General features: G+C 40.3%; 1 protein-coding gene across 2 annotated transcripts in view; it reads left to right on the forward strand.

The window, feature by feature from the left end:
- Nucleotides 1-7,354: 7,354 nt before the first annotated feature.
- LOC116694764 (excitatory amino acid transporter 2) overlaps nucleotides 7,355-26,732 on the forward strand; it is a 31,700-nt gene continuing 12,322 nt past the window's right edge. Inside the window, exon 1 of one of the 2 annotated variants that reach the window (XM_032524640.1) lies at nucleotides 7,355-7,616. Coding sequence is in view for 1 of the 2 variants with exons in the window: in XM_032524639.1 (XP_032380530.1) it covers nucleotides 26,027-26,064 (38 nt within the window). In the remaining variant the exon portion in view is untranslated. Of the gene's footprint in view, nucleotides 7,617-25,772; nucleotides 26,065-26,732 lie in introns of those variants that run through there. The other variant, XM_032524639.1, reaches the window with a different exon arrangement.

Raw genomic sequence — 26,732 nt, forward strand, 5'->3', positions numbered from 1 at the left:
CAGATTTTGTACTTTTGTTTCTTCAACTGAATTTCTTCCCTTTCCCTCTCCCAACCAGCTGTCTACACCATGGCAGTCTGACTTTTAAAAAGATATAGAGATTGATATGACAAATGCCTGTCTTGGCAGTATTTCACTCTTTAATTAATTTAAAAATGTATCATAGTTATTATTTTATTGCAGGACTTAGACAGGGCCCCAAATAGCTTTTCTAAAACCTTATAAGCCGGAGCATAGCCTGAGGACGTCAGAGCCAATGTGTCTCCACGTGTCCCAGGTCTTATTTTCTCACCAGAGGTGACCTGTGCAGCCACGGCCACAAATCTGGAGTGAAGTGGACTTTTTTTCAAGTTTCAAATTTTAGGATGTGGGTTTGTTAAGTTGTATTTGTTTTTATTTTTAGTGTATTAAATTTACTTATCATTTGTCAGTGCTGTAACTTAAAAACAAAACAAAAAAACTTTCAAAATAACTTTCTAAGATCTTTTTCAAAAAGTATATCACAATATTTATTTTTCTTTGTAGTCCTTATATGGTTATCTTTCAAAAAAATTACAGCCATATATAACACTCTATTGTTAATAATGTATCACAATTGGCATGCAACACTGCGACAACGAACTGCGAACAACATCTATCAAGGACTTTCTGTCTTTTCTTCACCCCTTTACTAAAGTTGAACAACAGCTGAGTGCAGTCCCACGAGGAGAGTCCTGTCCACTTGGGCTGGGAGCTTGTCCTTTCACAGGCCCTGGTTAACTCACGGGGCATCATCCATAGAAAAACGAGCAACACTTAACCAAGTCCTGCTGTCCTGGGAACAGAGATCTAACACTGAGAAAAGTACCTGGATAATGATGAGAAATTGCTGGAGAGGCGGAGGGGCAAAATACTTGACACCAGACTTACACAAAATATTTAGATTTCAGTCCAGTTTCCCAGTTAGGCCGATGGCCTCTGTGCTTTGTTCTCATTGTTGGAAGAACATTTTGAACTAAAACATTTTAGCACTGAGAATCCACAAACAACTCTATTGTTAGTATTCTTGTCTGACATAATGATGCCCTGAAACATTTTCATATAAAAGTTTTACATACTGTAAATTTTACTTACTTTTATGTTCCTGCTGAAGAAAGTTGGTCACAAATGTTTAAGGCAAAGTTAGGCTCTGTAGTTTTAAGCTAATGCTACTCAAACTGGAGTAAATAGTGCATTATTGGGAGATATTTTCACATTATTTCACACATTACAGCACTAGCATCTAAATCTGGGATTGATTCAGAATAAAGTACAGTGTCCACATTTGTTACAATGAAGTAACTTGTCAACCAATGCAATAGTGGGGCTCATTTATGTTTTAATGAACATTTATGGCACAGAGGAATACATAAGGCTACTGTGTATCAAGCTTTGGTTACATGGGGAATATTTGTTGAAAGAATAAGTTCATTGTTGGTTTTGATATTTTAGTGGGATTTGTTGGCAGTAGGAATATTAGCCTTGTTCTTAATGCAATAATGTGTTTACTGCCCTGTGATAATGTCCCTACCCTCATTTTACCCGTCATATCCTAAGCAAATCATCATGCTACCCTGAGAACCACTCGTATCCCAGCCCTTTTAGTCCTTTAATGCATACAGCAGCAACCTAAACAGAGCTTGGTATTATGCAGTCATTACCTGTCAGATATGGCTATGTAAAATGGAAGATAGCTATTCATACAATACACTGCCCAGAATAAATATACAACACTCCCATATTTCAACACACAAAGCAATTTTGCTGTATTGATGTAAAGCCCCGGCTGTGTTTTCATCCATATGCAGCTCTGTGACTGAATTGCAAAGCCGAAGTAGCAATAAGATTTGTTATAGCTGTGATTGTTTGACTCCTTCAGCAGCTGCAGAAAGCCGGCGTGGATTCAGGCTGCTGCTGCTGCTCCTGAACTGACTAAACTGAGAAAGCGTGCGTGTGAGAAAAACATAGCAAACCGGAAAAAGTGAATGCCAAGATATAGCATGATAGAGAGGGAATTAATGAAAGAGAGAAGGGGGAGGGGGTTGAAATATATAAGGTTTAGTACCCAGTTCAATACTTGCATTATCCTCCTTGCCCAAGGTAATCTCCCCGGAGTATTTCTGAAGACTTTCCGATTTATTGCCCTCGAACAACCTCGTAACACTTTGAGGTTTTCTTATTGCTCCTGAGAGGAAATCAACCCTGGCCCAAGCCCTTTAGAGTTAGCGTACCCTTTATACAGGGGCAGGTGCAAATGGTAGCTGTATATCATGATTTCCCCAGCTTGTTTAAATGCACAACATAAAAGAAATTTCTTATTTAAAAGATGAGTCCAGTTTAAAAAGGTGAAAAGTAGCATTGTACACACTTTTACTATTAGGTTCATGAAAGCTTCCAATGGGTTTTGCTTTCCTGTTTTTATCTGTAGCTTTTGGTGTTGTTGGCAAAGCTCATCCAGCAAATTCAAAGAAGAAAATAGTTAAGTGACCACTGTGAGGGTGAGGTAACTTGCTGCTTACTGTAGGTTGGACAAAGACTTCTCAGAGGAAGCTCACCCAGTGCAGTCAGAGTTTAGCTTCTTGCTGTCAAAACCAAATGTATAGCATCTTGGATGAAGAGGGTGAACATGAATTGCCCAACTGGGCTCCATGCTGCTTTGCATACAGAAGAGGATTCTGGCATTTTCATATTGACTATCCTTCACAGTGCGGTCTGGTACATCCACATGTTGGAGGCCCAGATGATTGTCTATGTCTCCTGGGCAAGCCAAACCCAGGGGGAGGCTGGCGATTTCCTGAAATGCCATGGAGGGTTTATTGCAGCTGCATGGAGCCAATGACCTGGGAAAACTAAGCCATACTTCAGTTATATGGTCCTAACAAGGTAACTATAGCAATTTGCTAACTGTGAAGTGCACCAAATACTCAATTGGTGCAATTGGATGGTTACCTGAGATGGGCTGATAGCGTGAGGAAAAAAGCAGAACAAACACGTTGTGCTGCAGATGTTGTTTTACTGTCCTTTGCCCCACAAAATTCACACTGTTACATCTATTCATCATTCTCATCAATTACCCTGCTCTTGCAAAGCATGCTGGTCTATCTTAGACTGCGGTAAAGCACATGTGTGCACACTAGAGCTTATTCACCCCCGACCTAAAGTAGGGTGCATTTTTCCCACCTCAGATGTATAATACCTGATGCCATTTCTGATTGTCCAGTCATGATTGTGAAGGCTCATGAACGCCTTCAAAACTATCCCGCACATTGTCCTATTTACTTGTAATAACCTTTTTTTTTTTTAAATACAATGTTTTGGTCCTTACCATCAGGTAAAACCTGTGTTTGAATAAGACAGTCTGCGTGAATTTTCTTTGGCCTGATTGTGCGTTAAAAAACCTCTCTACTGCTAACATTTTTATACCCAGCAGATCATAGCAAACATTAGAATGGATTGATTTAATGAGTTGGTCCTTTTGTGCTGGTGCGATGATCACTCTCAAGGTACATACATGCTTTGTACACAACGTGCAAAACAACAAATCCAGTTATCTTTGACATATACATACATGTGGTTCTAGATATCCTAACACCTTGATGACAAATAACCCGCAAACTGTAGACAAGACGGGTGAAGGTAAAGGATAGCTTTTCTGGGACCACATCTTTTGTCAACATTAACATAACCCAGCAAGCAGATTACTGTCATAATGCATGGATCTGGACGACCATCAACCCTGGAACATTGCCACACATTTTACGATCTTGTTGTGAAATTAATGATATCGTCTTTTAATGTGTCTTTAAATAAATCGTATCTGTGCTGCCCACACAACTACTGCCACACAACACAACACAGCCAGTGCAGCTACACACAGAAAGGCTCACTCAAATGTTAAAACGAGTGGGTCTGATGATCCCAAAATGCAAGGTCTGCATTTAATCACTTTGCAAAAGTGGAATATTCAGTTGAGTAGGTGCTCCGCCACTCACATGGCTTAGTCAGCGTCTGGCTCTATTTCTATTTCTTGGAGCGGTTTGGGGGATTTGCTCTTATTACTCCAAATGCTCTCGTTTGCTGCCCAATAAAGGCAATCATTTTAAACGTGTAAAAATACAAAAGTTACAGGAAAACAATTCAAAATAGATTTGTAACAAATTAAACAAGTTTTCTTAAAACACGAGGTGTATATCAACTGACAGTCATATTGGACTGGTCCAACATGAATAGATAAATAAGGACCATGTCTACAGAACAGGACACGTTTTACTGGTTTGACAGTATAAAATATAGAAATAAATATAGAGAACAGGACGTTTTACTGGTGGTACAGTATAAATATATATAAATACAGATAACAGGACGTGTAACTGGTTGGACAGTATAAATATATAAATACAAAGAACAGGGTATGTTTTACTGGTAGGACAGTATAAAATACATAAATAAATACAGAGAACAGGTCATTTTAACGGTGGTACAGTATACATATATATATATATATATATATATATATATATAAATACAGAGAACAGGGTGTGTTACTGGTTGTACAGTATAAATATACATACATACAGAGAACAGGACATGTTTTACTGGTTGGACAGTGTAAAATATATAAATAAATAAAGAAAAGGACGTTTTACTGGTTGTACAGTATACATACGTATATATATATATATATGTGTATATATATATATATATATATATATTATATATATATATATATGTATATAAATAAATACAGAGAACAGGGCATGTTTTACTGGTTGGACGGTATAAAAATATATAAATAAAGAAAGAAAACAGGTCATTTTAATAGGGGTACACTATACATATATATACATAAATACAGAGAACAGGGTGTGTTACTGGTTGTACAGTATAATATACATAAATACAGAGAACAGGACATGTTTTATTGGTTGTACAGTATAAATATATATAGATACAGAGAACAGGATGTGTTACTGGTTGTACAGTATAAATATACATAAGTACAGAGAACAGGACATGTTTTACTGGTTGGACAGTGTAAAATATATAAATAAATAAAGAGAACAGGACGTTTTAATGGTGGTACACTATACATATATATATAAATACAGAGAACAGGACAAGTTACTGGTTGTACAGTAGAAATATATATAAATACAGAGAACAGGACATGTTTTACTGGTTGTACAGTAGAAATATATATAAATACAGAGAACAGGACATGTTTTACTGGTTGTACAGTAGAAATATATATAAATACAGAGAACAGGACATGTTTTACTGGTTGTACAGTAGAAATAAAAACAACAGGACACAACTTTTGATGTTTCTATTGACATAATAGATCTATCTATCTATTATTACTGGTTGTACAGTGATTTGTTTAGTTTTGTCGTCTCTGTCTGTCTATCTATCTATCTATCTATCTATCTATCTATCTATCTATCTATCTATCTATCTATCTATTTATTCTTCACTAACACTGTCACTTGAAATATGCCCACTCGTGGTACTCACCTTAGGGTTTGTCATGTAGTGGACCCGAGCGCTGACATGCACCAACATGTGCAAGTGACACGGTAACTGGCCAATGAAACACGATGATTATAGCATTTCAAGAGAGCCCTAAATCAAACCCAACTGAGTCACACAGCCAACAGACAGGAACACTATAAACAAAATATTGCATACCTATTGTGACACTTTTGATATATTGCAATAACGACATTGAGTCAACGTATCTTGCACCCCTTGATATAATATTGGGCAACGTAATATTTTGCAATAACGATATTGAGTTGATATATCTTGCGGCCCTAATAACAATAGAGTTTTAATTTCTCTAATGAGTAGTCTGACAAGCCATTCCAAGATGACCTAGAGCGCTGCTACATCACCATCTGGGGAGGTTTTCCTCTCTCAATAGAGCTCTCTCCTGACTCATCAGTGTATGGACAGATTTTAGTAGGTTGAACGATAAACATTGATTTTTTTTGTAGTGAATAGGATGCAAACAGTCACATGCTCTAATGACCAATCCAACCCCCCTAAACTCCTCTCACTGAGGTTCTGTGGCTCTGTAACAACATTACCCCACACACCGGTGATTCTTTGAAATGAATGTTTACGAGTGTTGTCCGAACATGTCTTAAGGCAAAAGTGTTTGTAACTGTTGAGATGTCACCTATTCCCACATGGCCTGCTGGAAGTGGATGTGTTTTGTAAAGGGGGGGGGGGGGGCTTATAGGGCTTAAGGGCTATAAGGGCTTAAAGGACATGTTTGATAATCAGACTAGCATGAGGCATATTGACCATTTAATTCCACAGTCATTGTCATTTTGTACAGCGCCACTAGAGTATACATCATCTTGTGAGAACGGGGTCCAGAGTTGCCTTACAAGAGAGAAATATCACCGTCGACCTGGCAATATCTCCCAAAGTCTTCAAAATATTGCTCTGCCTCTGGCAAAATGACCCGCCAACTACTTTTCCTCTTTCCCTTCATTTCTCCTCTTTGAAAAATCACAGATGACAATATATTTTACTTAGTATGATGAGTTTTCACAAGACAGGAATCAAAGACATACTGCAGTAATGTTCCATTATTTTCCCCTTTTCATTCCCTTGATTGTTTCTTGTTGTCCTCAACCTTACCTGACTACCATACGTCTTTTTTGGCAAAAAAAGATTTATGGTTGCCACGTTTTGTCACTCTGAGTCATTAGTAAAGCAAAAAAAAGGGGTGGGGGGGCATATCGTACTGATCTGAGTCAACATTGTTCCTAAGTCCCTCTCCTCCATGGTTTGGACTAGCATTATTCATGGTTCTTGTGCTATCCATTAATTCTCAAAGAAATGTGTGTTAAGTTTAAGTTGTGTATCTTACTGACTGACTGATTTTCTGTTGAATTGCAATCGTATAATTTTGACCTGCAGTAGCCTACATGATGTACAGATTAGAAAGACGCTGCAGGACGCATGAAAATCAAACACTAACTTTAATGAGTTTCAGCATGCACTCTTTAGCAACACAATAAAGGTCATGAAACATCAAAGCTAGAGCAATGGGGCTGAGAGGCTGAGGACCTGCAGCACCCTCTGCATGTTAATGCTTTATTTGCTTATTTCACAAGATAAGGTGCATCCAGCTTTTTGCACTATACCTTCTTGTGAACGGGTTTTGCAACTACTTGGACGTGTTTGCAAACCAGGTGCGTTTGACAGAGTGGCTGAGAGGAAGAGGAAGACAAAGAGGGAGAAGAGACAGAAGGGTACGTTATAGGCTACATCCTCAACCAACGGGAGTTGCTATTCCCATGCTGAAGAGACAAAGAGGGGGGGAAACGGGCGGAGGTGGGTGGGGGAGTCCTAAAGCGCCGAAGTGTGAGGTGAGGCAGAGCTCATTCAGTGGGATCGTCGAGCTGCGGAGCTCCTCGGATTTAACGAACAGAAAAGCCCTCCGTTCGGTGTGAGAAGCGCTCCTGTCCTGGACCGCTGTGCGCCCTGCAGCTCGCTGTGGCACAACACCTCTGAGGCGAATACGGGAAGATCCTGCAAGGGGACGAGACCAAAAACTTTTTTCATCGTGGTTTTCAACAAAGGTAAGACGCTGTTGCTGTTTTTTTGTTTTAAGCTCGCAAACAGGATCAATGCACGCGCAATGGTGGAGAGGATGAGGAGATGCATGGCTCTTCTTGATCGTCATTTGTAGCTTAATTTAAGCCACGGGTACATGTAAATGAATTGTGAATTGTTTTAATTAAGAAATGACTGCATGCTTGTAAACCAGTTAAGAATACAAAAAAAACCACCAGAAGATCTCCCTTAAATTTAACTTTTGGATTTGTTTCTTTGTGCGTTATTCGTATTCCATAGATTGGCTACTCATTGATTAAGCCATAGAGGTGGCAACCTGGAACCTGCAAGTCCCGGAGCGCTACACATCACATTACATTGGCCTATATTTTAAATAAAAGAGCTGCCTTTAATCACATTTGTATTCGGGTTTCACAATGTCGCATATGCTACCACCTCAGACGAGCACGCATGAGATGCTGTAGATGCATGGTAAGTTAACCTTCATGCCCTGCCAGTTACAGTTACATCACTGGGAACCATTCAGATGTGTCTGTTGGACAGCCAAACGAGAGATTGATGTCAGCGCTATTGATAAAATCTCCAGGACGAACCTGTTTCTTCACTCTCTTGGCTATGGTGTATTTGTGTGTGTGCCCAAAGCAGCATTCTCTTAAAAAAACTGAAGAGTTCCACTTGCCAAACGCTCAACATCTTCCCGTTGGATGTTTTCAAAAGACAAACAAGTTGCTTTGAACTGAATTGTCCCATAGATTATAACTTTGAAAGCTTCATAGAAACACTTGAGACGTCCACTCCATTTAAAATTACTCTAACTTGAGTGCAATCTGTCTTAGTTAGACTTAGACTTAGACTTCTCTTTAGACACCAGGTGCGGCTAACATTTACCTCTGTGCTTCTGCATATAGTAATTTTGATTATAAATCAGTTAAAAGCCTTACAAGTTATAGCCTGAGTTCACAAAGTGTATCTACTGTAACACAGTCACTACAGATTCACTAATACATAATGTAAATACATTATTTGTAAACTTTTACATTACATTAATCTTAACATTAATCTTAATCTTGCTGGATCTGAGAAGTAGAAAAAAAAGTCTGCATTGTGATTTACAGTGGTTCCTCGAAAATAATTTGTACACGGCCCTCAGGGAAGAGACAGAGTCTACTGCATATTTTAATTGCACGATGCTTATGCAGAGGAGTAGTTCCCTGTGGTATTCCCTGTCCACTACCTCAGGTTTGTTTGTTTTTTTCATTACAAGAGAGTCATACAGTACATCCCGATAAAGAATCCTTACTATCGCCACCCACCTCTTGAGCCAATCGTTGCTGTCCATTCCCGCTTTCATATTAAAACGCGAGCATTCGTTCGCGCACTGGCACGCACACACACACGCGCATGCACACACACACACACACACACACACACACACACACACACACACACACACACACACACACACACATTTTCCAATTGCACCATCAATGTCTCCATGGAAACCAACTCTCATGGCACCCTCAGTTGATCGCCTTCAGCATCACTCTTGGCTTGCCACTGAAAACCGTGTACAGGCGGTGTTTGTGGATGAGTCTGTCAACTGCATGTTGATGCATGAAAACTGGAGTGGAGGTGGTGCCGAGCTCTCTCTGACTAGAGATCATTGTATGTGTTGGGTTTTTAATGGCCGTGCTATCTTCCACCGGTGGTCCTGGTCAGAGGAGCCGGCTGTGCCGTGTGCATTGTGTGGCGGAGCTGGGATCTGAAGAGGCCTTGGCCTTCAGTGTAATTGCTTGGAGAATATGTAAAGGAAAGTGTCCATGCAGCTAATGCGTTTTGTCCTTTTCCCAGAGGCTGCTCTCCAAACTACTGCACTGTGGCATTTGCTGCCTTACATGAATGAGCACAACATACATTCAGCAGAAGCTCATACATGCTGAAAGGCAGGATGAGTCATTTGACATATACATGCATGTTCCAAGTCTGTAGGGGGGATTTTTTATTTCATTCTTTATTTATTTTTATTTATTAATTTATTTACAAATGACGGTAAGTGTTTATCGGTTTATAATGTGACATGGTTACATGCTGCGAATGCAGCCACAACAACCAGAATTCATATCCACATCCATAAGAGTCTGTTTGGGTCCATTATGCACATATTTTGCATTAGTTCACAAAGAAAAACATCATTAGTGTACGGGAATTTATGCAGAGACTTTCATCCGGGAGTGCTCTATTAATTCTTTTTACCTGCATGTCATAGAAACACCTGATTTCCTGGGTGTTTATGTTTAGCTGTCTATGCTGCTCTAGGAAACATATTCTTTTTAATATTCTTTTTTTTTTGTCATAATATAATACAAATAATAATAGTATAATAATATAATAAGATTTATAGTCTCTCATTTAGGAGACACCTCTAAATCTAAATTCATTGTAAAATGTCACTTCGTAGCTGTGTTTTGTCATAGTAACAATTCATGTTTATTACAACCTTTTTTTTTCTTTCTAAAAATGAATATTCAAAAGTCCATCATGGAAGTGTCAACCCTTCTGAGCATAAATTAATCCAAGTAATCATGCATGCACATGCACATGCCCATGCACAAACAGAGGCAATCCCACGCCCTGACAAAACCCTGCAGCGTTGCTGTTCTCCCACTGGAAGTGAAACAAGTTCAAAATCCTATTTCTTGGAATCTGTTATGTTAGCCATCTGTGAGGACGATACTTTAATTAGGGTAGACATTGCTCGGGGTACTCAGGGCAGGGAAGTATTTTTGCATGAACATGTGTTTGTTAGTTGTGTTTAATTTCAGCTGTTCTACTGTGAGCTACACACGTACAGGTAGGGGGAGGTTAGTTGTGGAGATATGCGAGCCAGGTTTAAATAACAGAGAAGGGAAGAGGAAGTAACGAAAAATCAATGTGCTACCTGATAGCGTCTTCATTGACTGGTCTCCACTGTGGAAGTTAAGTTTTACCAATCAATCTCAACAGTTTTATGGACTGATTAAAGTAGTCGGCTGTGCTTGAGAAATAATGTGAGGACAATCCACCGGATGGATTTGTCTGTAATACTCATAAATGACTGGAAATGGTAAATCAAATGAGACATGACACTGTAGAGTAAGCTGAAAGATTAATTAAGTTCCTATAGGATGTGAACATGCAGTGGGTAGAATGTGATAATATGGTCTGTTTTTTCTAGCGAGAATTAGCTATCATTTTATATAACGCCTGACAGCTTACAGAGCAAGCAGGCAGCAGATAGTGCTGGCCTATTTTCCTTGCTGCCTTCATATTTTGTACACCGCTCCATAATGTTCGTCAGTTCAGTTTAGCGCCTAAGAAAAGCAGCGGAATCTGAGAACAATGTGGAAACGCTCAAGTTTCTGCCAGACAAACTGAGATTTTACACTGCCAGAAGTGTTAGATAGAGTGGGAGTGTGGCTTTAAAATGTGGGAGGGACAGAAAGAGAAACAAGATGGGAAGGACAGACAGGAAAATATTGAACTCTTTCTTTGGTTGAAAAGAGAACAGCCAAAAGATGGAGTGGCCGAGTAAAAAGAGGGTGGATCCTCCCATGCGAGGACACAAGGAAGAAGATTGAGCATATGTTACCTGTCTGTGGCTGGCCAAGTGAAACCTCTTCTCTCGCTGCTGCCTGGTTAAGCTACAGCGAGAGGAAGGGTGAGAAAGATAGTTTGTGAGAAAATGGAAAGTGGAGGAATGAAAGTACAATTGGGTTAAAAAAGAAAGGGAGGAGAGGCAACAGGTGAAACAGACACCAATAATCATACGGCCACAGAGATGTCTATGTGTGTGGTTGTGGGTTTCCATTCATGGAGCTTCTCTGTGGTCTTGTTGGCAGTCGGTGTCATCGAGTGCTTGAGTAATCCTCCTGGGAACACGCTGAAGCTGCCAAAGTACCATCCAGCGCTTCTTTTCACTCGTTACCACCCTTATGCTCGTCTATCTCTGTTTCTCTTTTTCTCACTTTCTCAATACTTCTTTTATCTCTTCCCTTAGCCGATTCTTTCATTTAAGTCCTTCCTAATTGCCTTAATATCATCCCATTTCGTTTGTATCTGCACTTGATTTCCCCCATATTCCTTTTGCTTTTCAGGCCTTGAATTGCGATTTATCTCCTCCTCATCACTTTACTCCTGGTGTGAATCTTTCTAATATGTGGGATTCATGCTCTTTTTTTCTTTTTAAGTCTTGCCTATAGAATCAGTGTTTCGGTTCTCAGAGAGCAGAACAGAGTGAGGCCTTTCCCATGGGTTGACCAAACAAAGAGCCTGGTTCCCTTCACTTCTGTGTGACTGCACAGGAACAGAAACACAGGCATTCACTAGCGAGTCTGCTGCTGTGCGGCAAAACGATAGATCTCCGCTGGCCATGGTCGAGGCATTTCTTCACTTTCGCTATAGAGTCTGTGTTGATGTGTAAGGGTTGGAACATCCCCTCCAAAAGTGTGTTTGTCATTTAGCAAAAACACATACATACATACATACATACTGTACATACATACATACATACATACTGTACATACATACATATATACATGCTGTACATACATACATACATACATACATACATACATATAGACATGCTGTACATACATACATACATACATACTGTACATACATACATACATACATAGTGTACATACATACATACATACATACATACATACATACTGTACATACATACATACATACATACATACATACTGTACATACATACATACTGTACATACATACATACATACATACATACATACATACATACATACATACATACTGTACATACATACATACATACATACATACATACATACATACATACATACATACATACATACATGCTGTACATACATACATACATACATACATACATACATACATACATACATACTGTACATACATACATACTGTACATACATACATACATACATACATACATACATACTGTACATACATACATACTGTACATACATACATACATACATATATACATACATGTACATGGCAACATGGCAACCCCACTTTAAAATATCTTTAATTGACGCCATTTTGCTTGCTTTCAGTCTACCATATAATAACTTGTCTATTGTTTGCCTGTATTTCTTGTGTGTTTACTTGTTTGTGTGGTTTTTTTTTTGCTGTTATTGAAGAAAATGCTGCTGCTGTAATAACAAAATTTCCCCGTTGTGGGATGAATAAAGTATAATCTAATCTATCTAATCTACATACATACATAAATGTACACTACCGGTCAAAAGTTTGGGGTCACTTAGAAATTTCCATTGCACTCCATTATAGACAGAATACCAGCTGAGATCAGTTGCATTGTTTTTTTAACCAGCGCAGCAGTTTTCAAATTACATTATGTGCTGACATAATTGCAAAAGCGTTCTCCAACGTTTTTCTAGTTAGTTTTTTAAAATGATATCAGATTAGTAAACATAATGTGCCTTTGGATGATTGGAGGAATGGTTGCTGATAATGGGTAATGTAGATATTGAATTAAAGATCAGCCACCCAATCAGATCAGCTGGTATTATGTCTATAATGGAGTGGAATAGAAATTCGTAAGTGACCCCAAACTTTTGACCGGTAGTGTACATACATACATACATACATACATGTTTTCAGAAACTTGCCTTGGTGAGCTCATAGCGCAGGAAAGACATGACAATGTTCCCCTTGCATATTAAAAAAACAATCATTTAATAAAACCCATTCAGATAGACAAAATAGCATGAAAGATAGGATAAAAATAAAATATTCCTTAAAGTAACAACAATTTACAATTCAGCAACCAAATATGTCACGATTATAAAAAATACACAAAATATCTTCAATAAGAAAATAAAGAGAAGAAAACAGTGAGCCAAAAACAAAACATACCACTACTCTGTGATTTATCACATGTGTGCTTTGCAAGCAGTCCGATTGCTTTATATTTGTTGTATTATTAAAATATCAGACGTTTTATTATAATTAGATGTTATTTACTTTCTGGAACTTTCTAGTACTTTGTGTAAAAGTGAAGGAAAACATGTTGAGATACAAAAGGCTGTGTCGCAGTACAAACATCATGTGGGAATTTTCAGTTTGGTCTCATCTGGTACACACATAAGTCAAGGCCAGAGTCGCCCACACGTGTACGAATCGCTTACAGATTCCACAAGTTGAACAAATTTGAACTTACTTAAACTGGTTAACAGCACATTGTTCTGCTCTGATGGTTTCCAATATTTCAATTTTCATTCCTTCTTTTCAAAAGGACTCAACAGAACACAAATATTTTATATACTGGGTGGGGGTCAGTGTTTACTGTGGTACAGTAAAGGCCTTATCCCACCCAAGCCCTTCCCAACTGCCACTGTCTTCCTCCTACTCCTCCTCCTCCTCCTCCCTGAAAACCCAAAACCACCCACATCCCATTGGCACCTGCTACATCGGAATTCAGGTCAGCAGAGGGAGTCACGACATTGCTCTGAGAGTGATTGGTAAAGAGGAGAGGGGGCTAAACGGGGTGGGACCCCTTCTCTTGGCACCATAGCTCTTGGCACCAAAGACCATGCCATTGAGAACAATCAGTCCATTATGGGCAACAAAAGAATCATGATCAAAGCGCATGAAGTGATTCGTTCAAAACAAATAGAAGACTTCATTTGAACATTTGTCACAAGATGTATTCTGACAGATTCACACTGGTGGTCAGATGGAGCTACCATTGGTTTACACCATTGCTCTTTGAACTTCATGCCTCAACACACATCTTTAAATAAGACAATTAAGCAGTAAGAAATGTTCACTTGAGATGTATTTTAAATGTTTAAACGTTTCAAATACTGGACATTTGACTCAACATAAACCTAAGACCATTTCAAATATACTTAGAAAATAGAAATAGTTATAGTTTCTGTTTAACTTCTCCTGTAGGAGCTGCTCTTGCTGCTTTTAACCTCACATCATTCCTTTATAGAGAAGAGCTTTTTTATGACAGTTTTATAATGAGGATAATGGAAGGATCAGTGAATAGGGAATAAAGAGGTAGAGGATGAATAATAAATAAACAACAGGATTTCATGATGCCTAGGGTGTATGGTGACAAAGATGTATCTAGATATCATTTTCACATTTGATCCTCCTGCCATTAGCAAAGGATCACAGAAACCAGGAACAGGAACACAGAAACTTTATGTAATAAAGTTAATCTAAGTAAAACTAGTGTCATTGCCCTTCACTCACTACCCCTCCCCGTCTCACCCACCTTCCTCTTCCTTTGCCCCTTTCTAACTATTCTACAAATCCTCAATTAAGTGCGCGATGGGCCTCTGAGGCAGGTTTGTGTGCGTCTTTGTTCAGTCCTGGGGGATCGGCCGGCATTAATGTTCCCCTTGAGTATGTAAATAGCCTGAGCTGTGGGAGCGCAGAGCAGAGCTGCCACTTGTCCACTTAATCGTGGAGAGCTCCATCACTTTCAGACATTTTAGGGAGCCAACATGCAGGGCATGCATGAGAACTTCGGCACCAAATACAATGCCCACACTCGGAGGAGTAACCTCAGCACCCATGTCCATCTCCAACTTCTTCCGGAAAACCCCCTTTGCTCTCTCTCACTCGGGACCCTTTACCCTCACCCCCTCTCCCCAAAACAGCCCTCACCCCTCCTACTTCACAGACCCCGGACCAATCCTCTCTCTGCATGGCTGCTGCTCCCCACTGCTCAGCCTATCCCATCCTGACGAGCCCAGCGGATAGACCCTACCGTCTGGTTTTGTTTACCTCACCCACTTGTCCAGCGGAACACACAACAACCCCTTCATTGCATGTTTGTCAGCCCGCTTTTCAGAAGTAAAAGAGGAGAGAAAGAGGAGGGGGGGTTACAAAAACAAAAACGAAGGAAACAATTAAATTGCCCCTCCTTCCCATGAACCCTGTTCTAGCGGTTTCCCAGCTCTAGAGTCTGTTAACTAACTTGGAGGCCTGTAAAGTGGCCCATTATTCTAGTAGGGGTGGCGTGTTCCAAGAGTGGCTTGCTTCAATGGCTGATGAACACAGAGAGGGTTTTGTTTGAGGGTTTTGGCTCGCCACATTATGCACTGGTTAATTAGGAGCTACATCTATCTATCTATCTATCTATCTATCTATCTATCTATCTATCTATCTATCTATCTATCTATCTGTCTGTCTGTCATTCTGCCTGTCTCCGTCTTACAAAGAGAAAAGCTAATATTGTCAAAGTTTTATGTCATATATATTCATTAGGATTTATCTAGTATATTCATATCTGTTTGACACACTGTACACTGTACAGAATCCTTTTGTATCCAAACTGAACTTGACATCACTGGGAATCCTGGCTCCTCTTACTGTGTAGTGGTAGAGGATTACAGTGAACCAGGATTTCGGGGAATTTGTGTTGTATGCTTTACATCTTGACTTAAGTGGGTTTACCGTCCTCTGAGCGCCCTAAGACGAGTGTGCTCTGGGAATTTGGCTGTGGCTGGGATGAAACAGTAGAAACGTGTTAAAAAAAAAGCTTTCCCCCAGAGGTTGTGATTAGAGCCTGACCGATAAAGGATTTTTAAGGCCGATACCGATACAAATATTTTGGTTATTTCAGAATCCGATATTCCGATATATTGTCCGAACATAACATTAGTTATTTGTAGTTATTTGTGAGTTCTCACTAAAATAATATAATAATAATTTGTTTTATTGTCACAACATAGCTTCTGATAAAGTTGTAAAAAATAAAATGTATAAAAATACAAATATATGAAACTTAAAGTCAGTACCAAAATCTGTAGAGCGCCCTCTGGTGGACAAACTATGCAACACCAACACTTGTAACATAGTTGACCGTCTGTTTTTATTTTATATTCTTTAAACATTAATTTATCTGTATCATTTATTTGTTATTATAAATGATTCTGATGAATGAATATTTTTTATTAGCCATTATACATGCCGATACCGATAATATTGGGCGATAATATCGGCCCGCCAATATATCTGTCGGGTTAGTTCTGATAATGATTAACTGTGACTATAGGCAGGCTGTCATAAATAGGCAATGGAAACAGCACATTCCAGCACTGTTTGTGACTGAAGAAATATTTACATAGTTTGACAAAGTATGTATATAGTGCATACATATGCATATATACATATGTAATAGTGACGTGGAAAGTGGAACAATAAAGTGAGGAGCAGCAGGGATACCTCTGTGGTAATTGATTAATTGATTATTTTAGCTCATATTTTTAAACCATTTATAGGATAGGGTTAGGGTAAGGGTCATGTGTATAGTACATGAGGTTCTGAAAGAACAGTGTGTGTGAAGGGGTCCTGAAAGGAAAGCAGGATGGGCAGTGTTAGAAGTCTACTTAGGTTTAGAGCACAAGTTGAACTTGGGCTTTTCTCAAAGGGTGAAAAAAAGTAATCGTTTAAAGACAAACCAAAACATGTTTCTTGAATCCCTTTCAGTCTTTATTTTTGCAGGTTTATTTTATGTTGTTTTACTTCACACATCATTGGATTTGTTGTTTAATATTCAGTTTGCTGCACTAAAACAGTTGGCAAACACTCAGGCTCACACTAGGTCTTTCATACTCCACGGGTTTTGTTGGTAACCCGTATGCTTCGGTGCCTAGAAACAAGACCACGCTTCCAGATATCAGCCTCTGCCGAAAATGTGTTTTCTGTCAGACATGCATAGCAGATTCAATTCAATTCAACTTTATTTCTGGTGTCAATTCATAACAAGAGTTATCTCAAGACACTTTACACATAGAGTAGGTCTAGACCACACTCTATAATTTACAAGGACCCAACAGTTCTAGATGAAGGCAGATGAAGTCTTTTAGTTAATATAGTATATGACATGTCATATATGTGTGAGTGAGAGAGAAGGAGAAAGAAAAAACAAAAAAATAAGGGAAAGATGTAAAGGAGAGAGTGTAATGAGCAGAGGTGGACTGGCCATCTGGCAATTCTGGTAAATGCCTTTTTTTTTATGTGGGCCGGTCAGATTTAAAAAAAAAAAATACATCACTGATAATGTTTGATCAATAGAATGTAGCAAACATAACACTTCACAACGTTTTGTATCCATAACATGATTGTGTTATTGTACAATTTAGCAGTAAAAGCAATAGCCTATGTAAGTCAATCCTACATTTTTCAAATTGGGACTAAACCTTTTCCCTTGGGGGAAAAAGTTAACAAAGCCCTGTTTATGCTAAGTGAACTACTGGACTTTGGGGTCAAGTGTTGTCGTATCCAGCCCATGTCCCATATGTGAAAGCTGAATATAATAATATTCCATTATATTTTGTTTTTTGAATTGTTACCTGCCACCAGAATTTTGTCATAAATATAGACATTTTTACCATAAATTGGTGCCTAAAAATGTATTAGAATGCAGAAATTGAAAATTCCTGGGGGAGAACCCCCAGCACCCCCCTGCTTTATGTTCCCCCAAAGGCCAATTCTGAGCAAGGAAAAACCCTGAAGAATAATCACAGACAGCCATAAAAACATATTTAGATTGCAGCTAGAGAGTTAAAACGAAACAAAGACGGGGGGCGAGACAGACAATATGTACAGTGTCAAAAGAGAGAAAAAGACTGACAGTTACAACAAAGAACAACATACTGGAGAGAAAGGCAGTAACAGCATACAAACGGCATAAATAAGCAGCATGTGTCAGTTTGCTCTTTAAAAAGTATTAAGCAGTGTTTGCCATTTCCTTACAATAAATGTTGAAAAATCTGTTACATAAGGTACTGCTTATTTTATTTCATCATCTGTACACAAATGTTATTAGTGAATGCACGTGTGCGTGGGTGGGGCTGCATGGGCGTGGTAATGTGGGCCGGTGTGGCTACAGTGCCACGGCTGAATTTTTGTCCCAGTCCGCCCCTGGTAATGAGGAAAAGAAATGCACACAGTAGAATGAATGAGTGTAGACTGTCAGCTCTGTCACACTTCCTGATGTGCTTCCCCGTCGTTTTCTGGTCATCTTTGATGTGATGTGCTTTCCTCAGTGCGATACACAGACAGAGAGTGTTGCAAATAGAAAAAAAAGTACAATGCATATAAAGAGCTTATAGAAATGTGCGTGCGATAACATCACCATAGGCCATGTCTACATATGGTTCAACCGCTGTTTACAGTAATAAGCATCGCATGGCATCCAGCCAGTATATACCATATGGCACATCATTTGTAATGTATGCCCAGGAATTTATGTTGGTTGTATAGAGTGCAGTATATGACTGCAAGATTTACAGTATACAGATACTATGCTTTTAGTACTTTACACTGTACTGGGAACAGAATATTGTTTACCTGCAGCAAAAAATGACCTGCAAGTATGAACCTGAAAACTCTAAAAGGTTGCTTCCCTTGTTGACATTAGTGTTTTTTTGTAACTGTATAGAGCTTCAACTTGTCTTGTTCTTCACCTAACACACACCCTATAACCACTAAAGAATGTCCATTGAATATCAGCCTGTGTGTGTGTGTGTGTGTGTGTGTGTGTGTGTGTGTGTGTGTGTGTGTGTGTGTGTGTGTGTGGCAGCAGTGTTGGGCAAGTTATTTTAAAAAAAAGTAATTAGTTACAGTTACTAGTTACTTCTTCCAAAAAGTAAGTAAATTAGATACTCAGTTACAAATGATAAAAGTAACTAGTTACTTCAGAAAGTAACTAATGCATTACTTTAATTAAATTAAAGTAGTTTTGTTAAAGTAAATTTTTAAACGCTCAAATTTGATCCCATTATCATAAAATGGACACTTAGTACAATACATTATTAACAGAAACTGTACACAAATCTAAACTCTTTTAATGTTGCTGTGGGACAAGGTGAGACGAGCTTCCAATCACATGCCATGTACGTAGATATTATGTCTAGTGGATCGATACAAATAACACAATAGATGTTATGGAACTCTGATATTTATTGCCTCTCAACAGGCCACAACTGGGCAAAATTAAATAATGCTTGTTAAGCACTATAGCAAAAATAAATAACAAATATATACACTCTTTGTAGTGAAAATAACTTAAGTGGCCTGACGTTTATACTTTTGCACTGGTGTGTGCGTCGAGCCAGCGTGTGTCTTTGTGTGTGTGTGTGTGTGTGTGTGGGTGGGTGATAGAGTGAATGAGAAGTTAGAAAGTGACAGTGATTAGCTTCGGAGCGAGTAGCCACTCTAGAGTCATAGTGCCTGTGTTTTCTGACCAAATCTTTAGCAGGAAAAGTCCCCCCCCCCCTTGATTTCATAACCATAAGCCATACTTGTCTCTCGTTGACAGACTCACTTGTGTTGTTGGTTGCGTTTCTGACTATGCGTTCTATTGAACACCCCCCGACTCTACCTCTGATTGGCTTACCATGAAATTGTACTCAACCTCAGCCAATCGTCAGTATGTATGCGCTTGTCTCGTGCACGGCCCACTAACCGAGGAAGAAAAAAGTCTTTGCCTCTCGGCTCAGAGATCTAGTTGGTCTGATGAAAAAAAAAACAGCTTCAATTATAGTAAAGCCCCGCATTTTTCAGCAGTATTGGTAACAGCGTTTTTAAGATGGGAAGAGCAATCAATTAGATTACTTGTTACTGAAAAAAGTAACGCCGTTATTTATCACTCCATTATTCCCATCACTGGTGTGCAGGAATGCCCTTTCTGTCATCACTGCTGGGTGGTGTGACGAGAGCAGGGCTTGGCCACTTCTGCAAGCTATGCTCAGTCCCTACAGACTCATGTGTTTAATTAGTGAGAGACTATCCATTCTCCTCAACCATCTTATTGGCAAATCCTTAGTTGGACAGTAACCCCCCTCACCTTGCCTCGAACACCACAGGACCGGACCAACTGAGATTTATGACCACAGTCTGTATGTGCGCACATGCTTGCATTGACATGTATTTGTACTTGTACACAAAATGTGAGCGAGAGCGGGTTTAGACAGGGAGAGTAAGCGCATGTCTCATCAACGCATATTTATATTTGAGAGTGTGGCAGGTGAGTCTAGTGATGTATGAGATGTGATTTGTGCACTAATCCCATTTCCCAGCTGCCCGAAACAGATGTCAGCTTTTCATGTATCCACAGATAACCTGATAACACAGAAGCCACTCATGTACTGACTATATAGAGACATGCTCCATCTCATTCTCCACTTCAATGGATTGCTTTCATTGGAAAGCCTTCGTCCAACACTTTCTCTCCGTCTTCACTCATTTTTTCCTCTGCCATTCCGTTCCTTTGTCTCCATCCTTACCTTCATCAGCCACACCTCTAATCTTTTCTACCCTCCCCCTTTTTTCCCTTCTCCCTTCTGCCATACATTGTTACACATCTATCTTTACGTGGCATTCTTGCCGTTTCACTCCTCCCACCCTTCCGTCTGTCTACTCTCTCTCTCTCTCTCTCTTTGCCTATCACCCTCCTCTCAGCAATATAGTGGGTGTACCATAGCAGTGATTGTAGTAGGGGGTGGGGTGGTCCTGCCTTACTGGCAGATTTAATGAGATCCTGTGGGGATCGGACCAAAGCCATCCAAAGCTGCGTGCTGCTATATAGGCAGATGCGCCTTTGCTAATGATAGCATTGCTTCATATGCAGCAGCTATGAACACAGGAGCGGCTTTAGGAGAAAAGAGATGAGTTTGTCTGCATTAGGTGTGCAGCCCCTCATTGGTTAGTGGAGGTCATAGGGAGGTACAGTGGGGAAAAACTCACTTGACTCTGGATAATCTTCTTTTCTCAACTGACCTTTCATCTGTGCAGCTTTAGGCAAAGATGGGGGCTGGGATAGGAGATTCTGGACTGGCAGTAACAAAATCCTTTTGGTTGCAGCTTTGAAGGACACCACTGAAAGAACATGATAGAGGAATGACTGAGAGTTATACAAGCTGAGACGTGTAATATGAATGCCAAAGAGTTGCTAACTGTAAATGCAACAAAAAAGAGACCTAAAGGAAAGACGTGTGGGAATGAGTATTTCTTTCTGGTTTAGTACCCAACTGTAGCTCCGGCTGTGAAGTGGATTGTGGTTGGATTGGATGCCATCAAACTAAATCTCTCTGCAGACATTATCCAGATAATTGGGAATCACCCAATTCAGCCCTATGACAACCACTCCCCAGCATAATGGAACTGTTAGCACATAATTATAGTGGGACTGGTCACATCTGAGAGACCTATACAGACTACAACACTAGCCTCAGGATTCCCAGAGGCTCTCTCTAATGACTGCCTCATTATGGACACAAAGAGTTGAGCCAAACAAAGGGAAACCTTAGAGGATGCTGAGAGACAGACACATACAGTAGGTCCAATCATGCGTTGCCAGGATGCACCCTGATTGTAAAATAGGATGACAATGAAGTGATGAAAGCATACAGTGTTACAGCTGTAACACACAATGTAAGAAGCATTTACCAAATTGCTGCACACGGATTGACAGGAACCATCAAGGAGATGTGTGTTCTTCGGTAGAATTGTTACAGAAAGGCACACTGACTTAGCTCACAGAGGCCAGTGTGTGTGTGTGTGTGTGTGTGGTGTGTGTGTGTGTGTGTGTGTGTGTGTGTGTGTGTGTGTGTGTGTGAATTCCTGTGAAAACTGTATCTCCTTCTGTCTACATTTTGTAGAATGCTGTTACATGCTGATCATTTGACAACAGTGGTACGTATAACTCAAGAGGACTCTTGGTAGCTACAATGCCTGAATGCCGCTTGCTAACCTTACAGTATGATCTATCAGGATCCGATGTGGTATCAGCAGCTCCTTTAGCACTACAGCTTAGATCAAACTGAGTTGAGGGCTGAGGCTGTGTCACTGACCGTGGTACTGAAGCCCTGCCCTGCTGTTAGGAAGGGTTAACCCCCAAACACATCAAGGGTGGCCCTTTATAACAACCCAAAGAATTAGGTATTAAACAGATCAATAGTAGATAATACATAGTATGTAATGATGTATTTACAACTGCAGCTAAAATACTAACATAATATGTTAAATTTAATGCAATTGTTGATGACAGTAAGAGCATGATTCTGTAAAATATTATACTGCAAGGTTGTGTTTTCCAACAAATGCTTTAACAACTGTACATTTTTCCTTTGTTGTGCTTTATTTAAGCAAAAATCGAAACTGTACATGGGCACAGTATTTGGTATTACTGATTTATTTCCTTAAGAATCAGTTCTTTGCTCTCCAGCTATTTTATTCAGTCCAAAGCCCGGTGAGTGGCAGCATGGAATTGACTTGAGTGAATACCAGCAAATATCTGCTTCCTTCAATGTGCATTTTACGTGACTGTGTGCCTCTTTCTGTCTTTGATCAGAATGTATTCTTGCTGCTAGGTTCACTTGAAAGTAGTTCAAGACAGCTTTCAAGTGGACTACTGAGTGACTCGGTACATCTTACATTTGTTTGGGGTCACTCTCTTACCTGTCAATAAACCATAACAAGACAATACCGAGTCAGGTTCCCTTCCATTGATATTGCCTGTTATAATTGATATATTAACACCAAGTGTGTTGTGTGCTTTTGATGAGTAGATTCAGAACTGGTAGAGATACATGAATATGTCCAGACAACGGACACACATATATTTCCAAGGAAGAATTGACTGAGAAACTGGTAGGTCAATTAATTTCCTTTAGGCAGTTGTATATTTGAAAAATCAGGATTATTGATTGTGCTTTGGTATTTGGGGTTGAATCTACACAAAGCTTTAAGGCAGCTTCCCGATGGGAACATTGTTTTGCCATAGTTACTCTACTCATTGGAGATAATGTGTCTCAGCATGCAGCACTCTCAGAGGGTCCTCTGTGTAGTAGGTTACACTGTAGATGGAATAAACCAGATTTGCATGACAGTCCACACATCTCTCTATCACTATCTATCACTGAATGCATCCATTTTGACAACCATCTAGAAAAACATAATGAGAGGCGTAGAGTGACAAAGCTTCCCTTTCTTCAGATGCTGGGATTTATCTTCCACTCTCTATGCACAGCACAACCTTAAAGTGTTTGCTGAGAGCTTCATTTTGGAGGGAGGGGGCTTTTTCACAGCTCCTAGGCAGCCAGTATGTGTGAGCCCATTTCTTCCCACTGCATGGCAAGTGACTGTGAGGCCCCGGGGGGGACCAGATATATCCGGAGCCTGGCCCCGCTCCAGTTGTCTTTACCTCACAGTATATTGTGATGCTCCAGTCATGAGAATGGGCATCGGGCCCCTCGAGAGACCAGTGGGAAACTTGTACTCTCATTTACATCTTCCTCTGTGCTGTTGCATGAATCCCAACAAGTTGAAATTCAGACGAGTATGACCATGCCACTGGTCACTAAAGCAGACTTGTTAATTATTATGTCATCTGCTAATCTTTCAAGCAACCTGTATCCCATCTTTATATGGTGTGTGCGCAGGCTATGTGTTTGAATGCTGGGTGTGTTTGTGTGTGTGTGTGTGTGTGTGTGTGTGGCTATGAGCTTCCTCTTTCCCCTTTATCCCCTTCCCGTTAAGCTGCAGAGTGTTGCTAGGACAACCCCTCGTGGTCCTTGCTGCATCGCAGTGGTCCTCAATGCCAGCACTCAGGGAACCTCCTAGCACTGGGAAGGCAGCATAAAATTGGGATAATCGCCGTCGATTATGGGACACAATGGGTATTCATCCTGTAAAAAAGAGACTGCGGAGGGGGAAAGAGAAAGGGGTGCCTTGGTCCCTCCGCTGCTCTCCCACGGTGGGCACAGGCATGACATCAGTGGCCTGAAAGAACTGGCATTCTGGACATGCCCGCTGCCCCCCCCTCTGTACCCTTATACCCCCTCCTATTTGAACCCCCTCCCTTCTTTTCTCGCCCCTGCCAGTTTGGATGCAGTGCTTGGCTGGGTGAGTCGGGCCACTGCTGCTGTTTGCGTGTGAAACAAAGCCCCACAGAAGGAAGAGAGAGGAAGCAGAGCGCTTCACATGGCACCAGCCAAAAGCAGGGATGGCTGCCTCAGCCTTCCCCTCACAGGCCCCTCTTTTGGCTGAGAGGTGCCAGTGTGACCCCAGTACCCCCTTCTCCCCTAGTGTCCCTTTCTTGTAACCCCTTCTTCTCTGTCCGCTCTCATCACGAAAATACTCGCTCTTCGCTGAGAGGGCCCTTTCAATCAGTATGACATGTGAAGGGATTTAGGATGAGTGATTTCTCATGACACAACCTTTGCCGACAGGGATGGGATTCCTCTGGCTTTTGTTGTGCAGTTGGTCATTTGTTTGAAGAGGAAATAGCTTTCCAACACATTTCCCTAATTAGAATAATGCGATATTGCTCAATACGATTTGAAGTCCCATGCTGCTGGGAGACTGGAGGGAAATCAGCATGACACATGAATCACGTTGGTCATTTGTGCTTTGGAGTTCAACACTTTGAGTGTTGTTAAATAGTGGGGACACATAAATCTATATTTTAGAGTGTGTGTGACTGTGAATGTGTGGATCAGAATCTTTAAAGATGGGTAGTTTGTAGCTATCTCCCATTTTCTAAATGAACATTTATCAAGGTTAATAAGGAGAGTATATGGATATGGCAATCATCATCATTTGGGACTTGTTGTGTGTGACCTAAACAGCTCTAGAGTGACACACTATGTCATAGCGTAAACAATAGCCTCTCATCTGCTGGCAATCAGAATTACCTCAAATCTTCCATTCGGCAACATTACGACATCAAATCTTCCATCCATCATTCCTTTGTCCTTTATTCCTCTCTAAGCAAAAGAGATACTTACAAAGTGCCACTGTGCCATTAGCAGGCATTGTCCTGCTCATCTTCAGCCGCCTGGCCTTCCCCTCGCTATCCCACGTCGCTGGATAAGTCTGGGGGAGTGCTCTCTGGCGGGATTACAGTGTCCAGGGAATGGAGGGTCCCTGAGGGATTTGACTCTTAAGCTCACATATTGACTCCACCCTCTACTTCTTCTTTTCAGTTTAAAAAAAATGTATTTCTAGGTATGATGGATGTGTGTGTGCTTTGTGTGTGCGCCTTGGTGTGTAGCTGGTTGTGGGTGGTGGTGGAGTCAGGGGGTGGGGGCTGAGAGGGGGTTTGCAGACTTCAGGATGGGGCAATTCAGGAAGCTGTGACTGGGTCTGTCTTCTGGGCTGTGTTGACTCGCTCCTCTCTGGATGCTTGGGAAGAGCTGGTGGACAGCTGAGAGCTGCTAGCTGTCAGCAGAGCTCTGGTGTTTTCAGCCGCCGGCTGTACCTGGGACCTTACCTGCTGACATCTGGCAACAGTTTTGGATGGAGCAGCCGTGATCCTACTAACGATTTCTTGTGCTGATTCGCTCTTAATTACTAAAGGCTGGAGATTTGATCCTGGTCAATGTATATAGCACTTACCTCAACTCCAACAGAAATGAAGTAAGTACTCGCATCCCGTTTACAGTTTAAGGCATAATCTACTTCTAAACTCTTCTTATTGAATCAATTCAAGCATTGTTATTTTTATATACGGGTTAACAGTAAACATGAAATACTGTTGTAATTTTAGAAAGCAGGCTTCATAACTATATAGTGTAGTATGTCAGCAAAAGCTAAAAGAGAATACAATTTAAAACATTTTAACATCTTTCAGTTTAGATTGTATTTCAGCTGGGGTGTCACAGGTGTTGTTTAATGAAAACTTTCATTTTTCTTCATGGCTTTATGGTCTTGTAATGCAATTAATCTGTGCAAGCCCTTGGCTAAGATTAACTGGTTTGTAAGAGGATTCCATTAGAGACTGAGGAGAAAAAACTGTGTGTGTGTGTGTGTGTGTGTGTGTGTGTGCGTGTGCGTGCGTGTGTGTGGGTGGTTGTGCGTGCGTGCGTGTGTAACCATCATTTCCTGATAGACAAAAATTGAAAATAACATTTGGACACACTCAGTTGGACAAAAATCCAGACACCTCCCAGCCTCATTAAATGCAGCAGTTATACACACCACATTTTTTTATCAACTAAAACAAAAATCTCCCTTGCCTCCAGAGAGAGAGAGAGAAAGAGAGAGAAAGAGAGAGAGAGAGAGAGAGTCATGACTTTTAAATTATG

The sequence above is a fragment of the Etheostoma spectabile genome, chromosome 8 (genome assembly GCF_008692095.1).
Source record: "Etheostoma spectabile isolate EspeVRDwgs_2016 chromosome 8, UIUC_Espe_1.0, whole genome shotgun sequence".
NCBI lineage: Eukaryota > Metazoa > Chordata > Actinopteri > Perciformes > Percidae > Etheostoma > Etheostoma spectabile.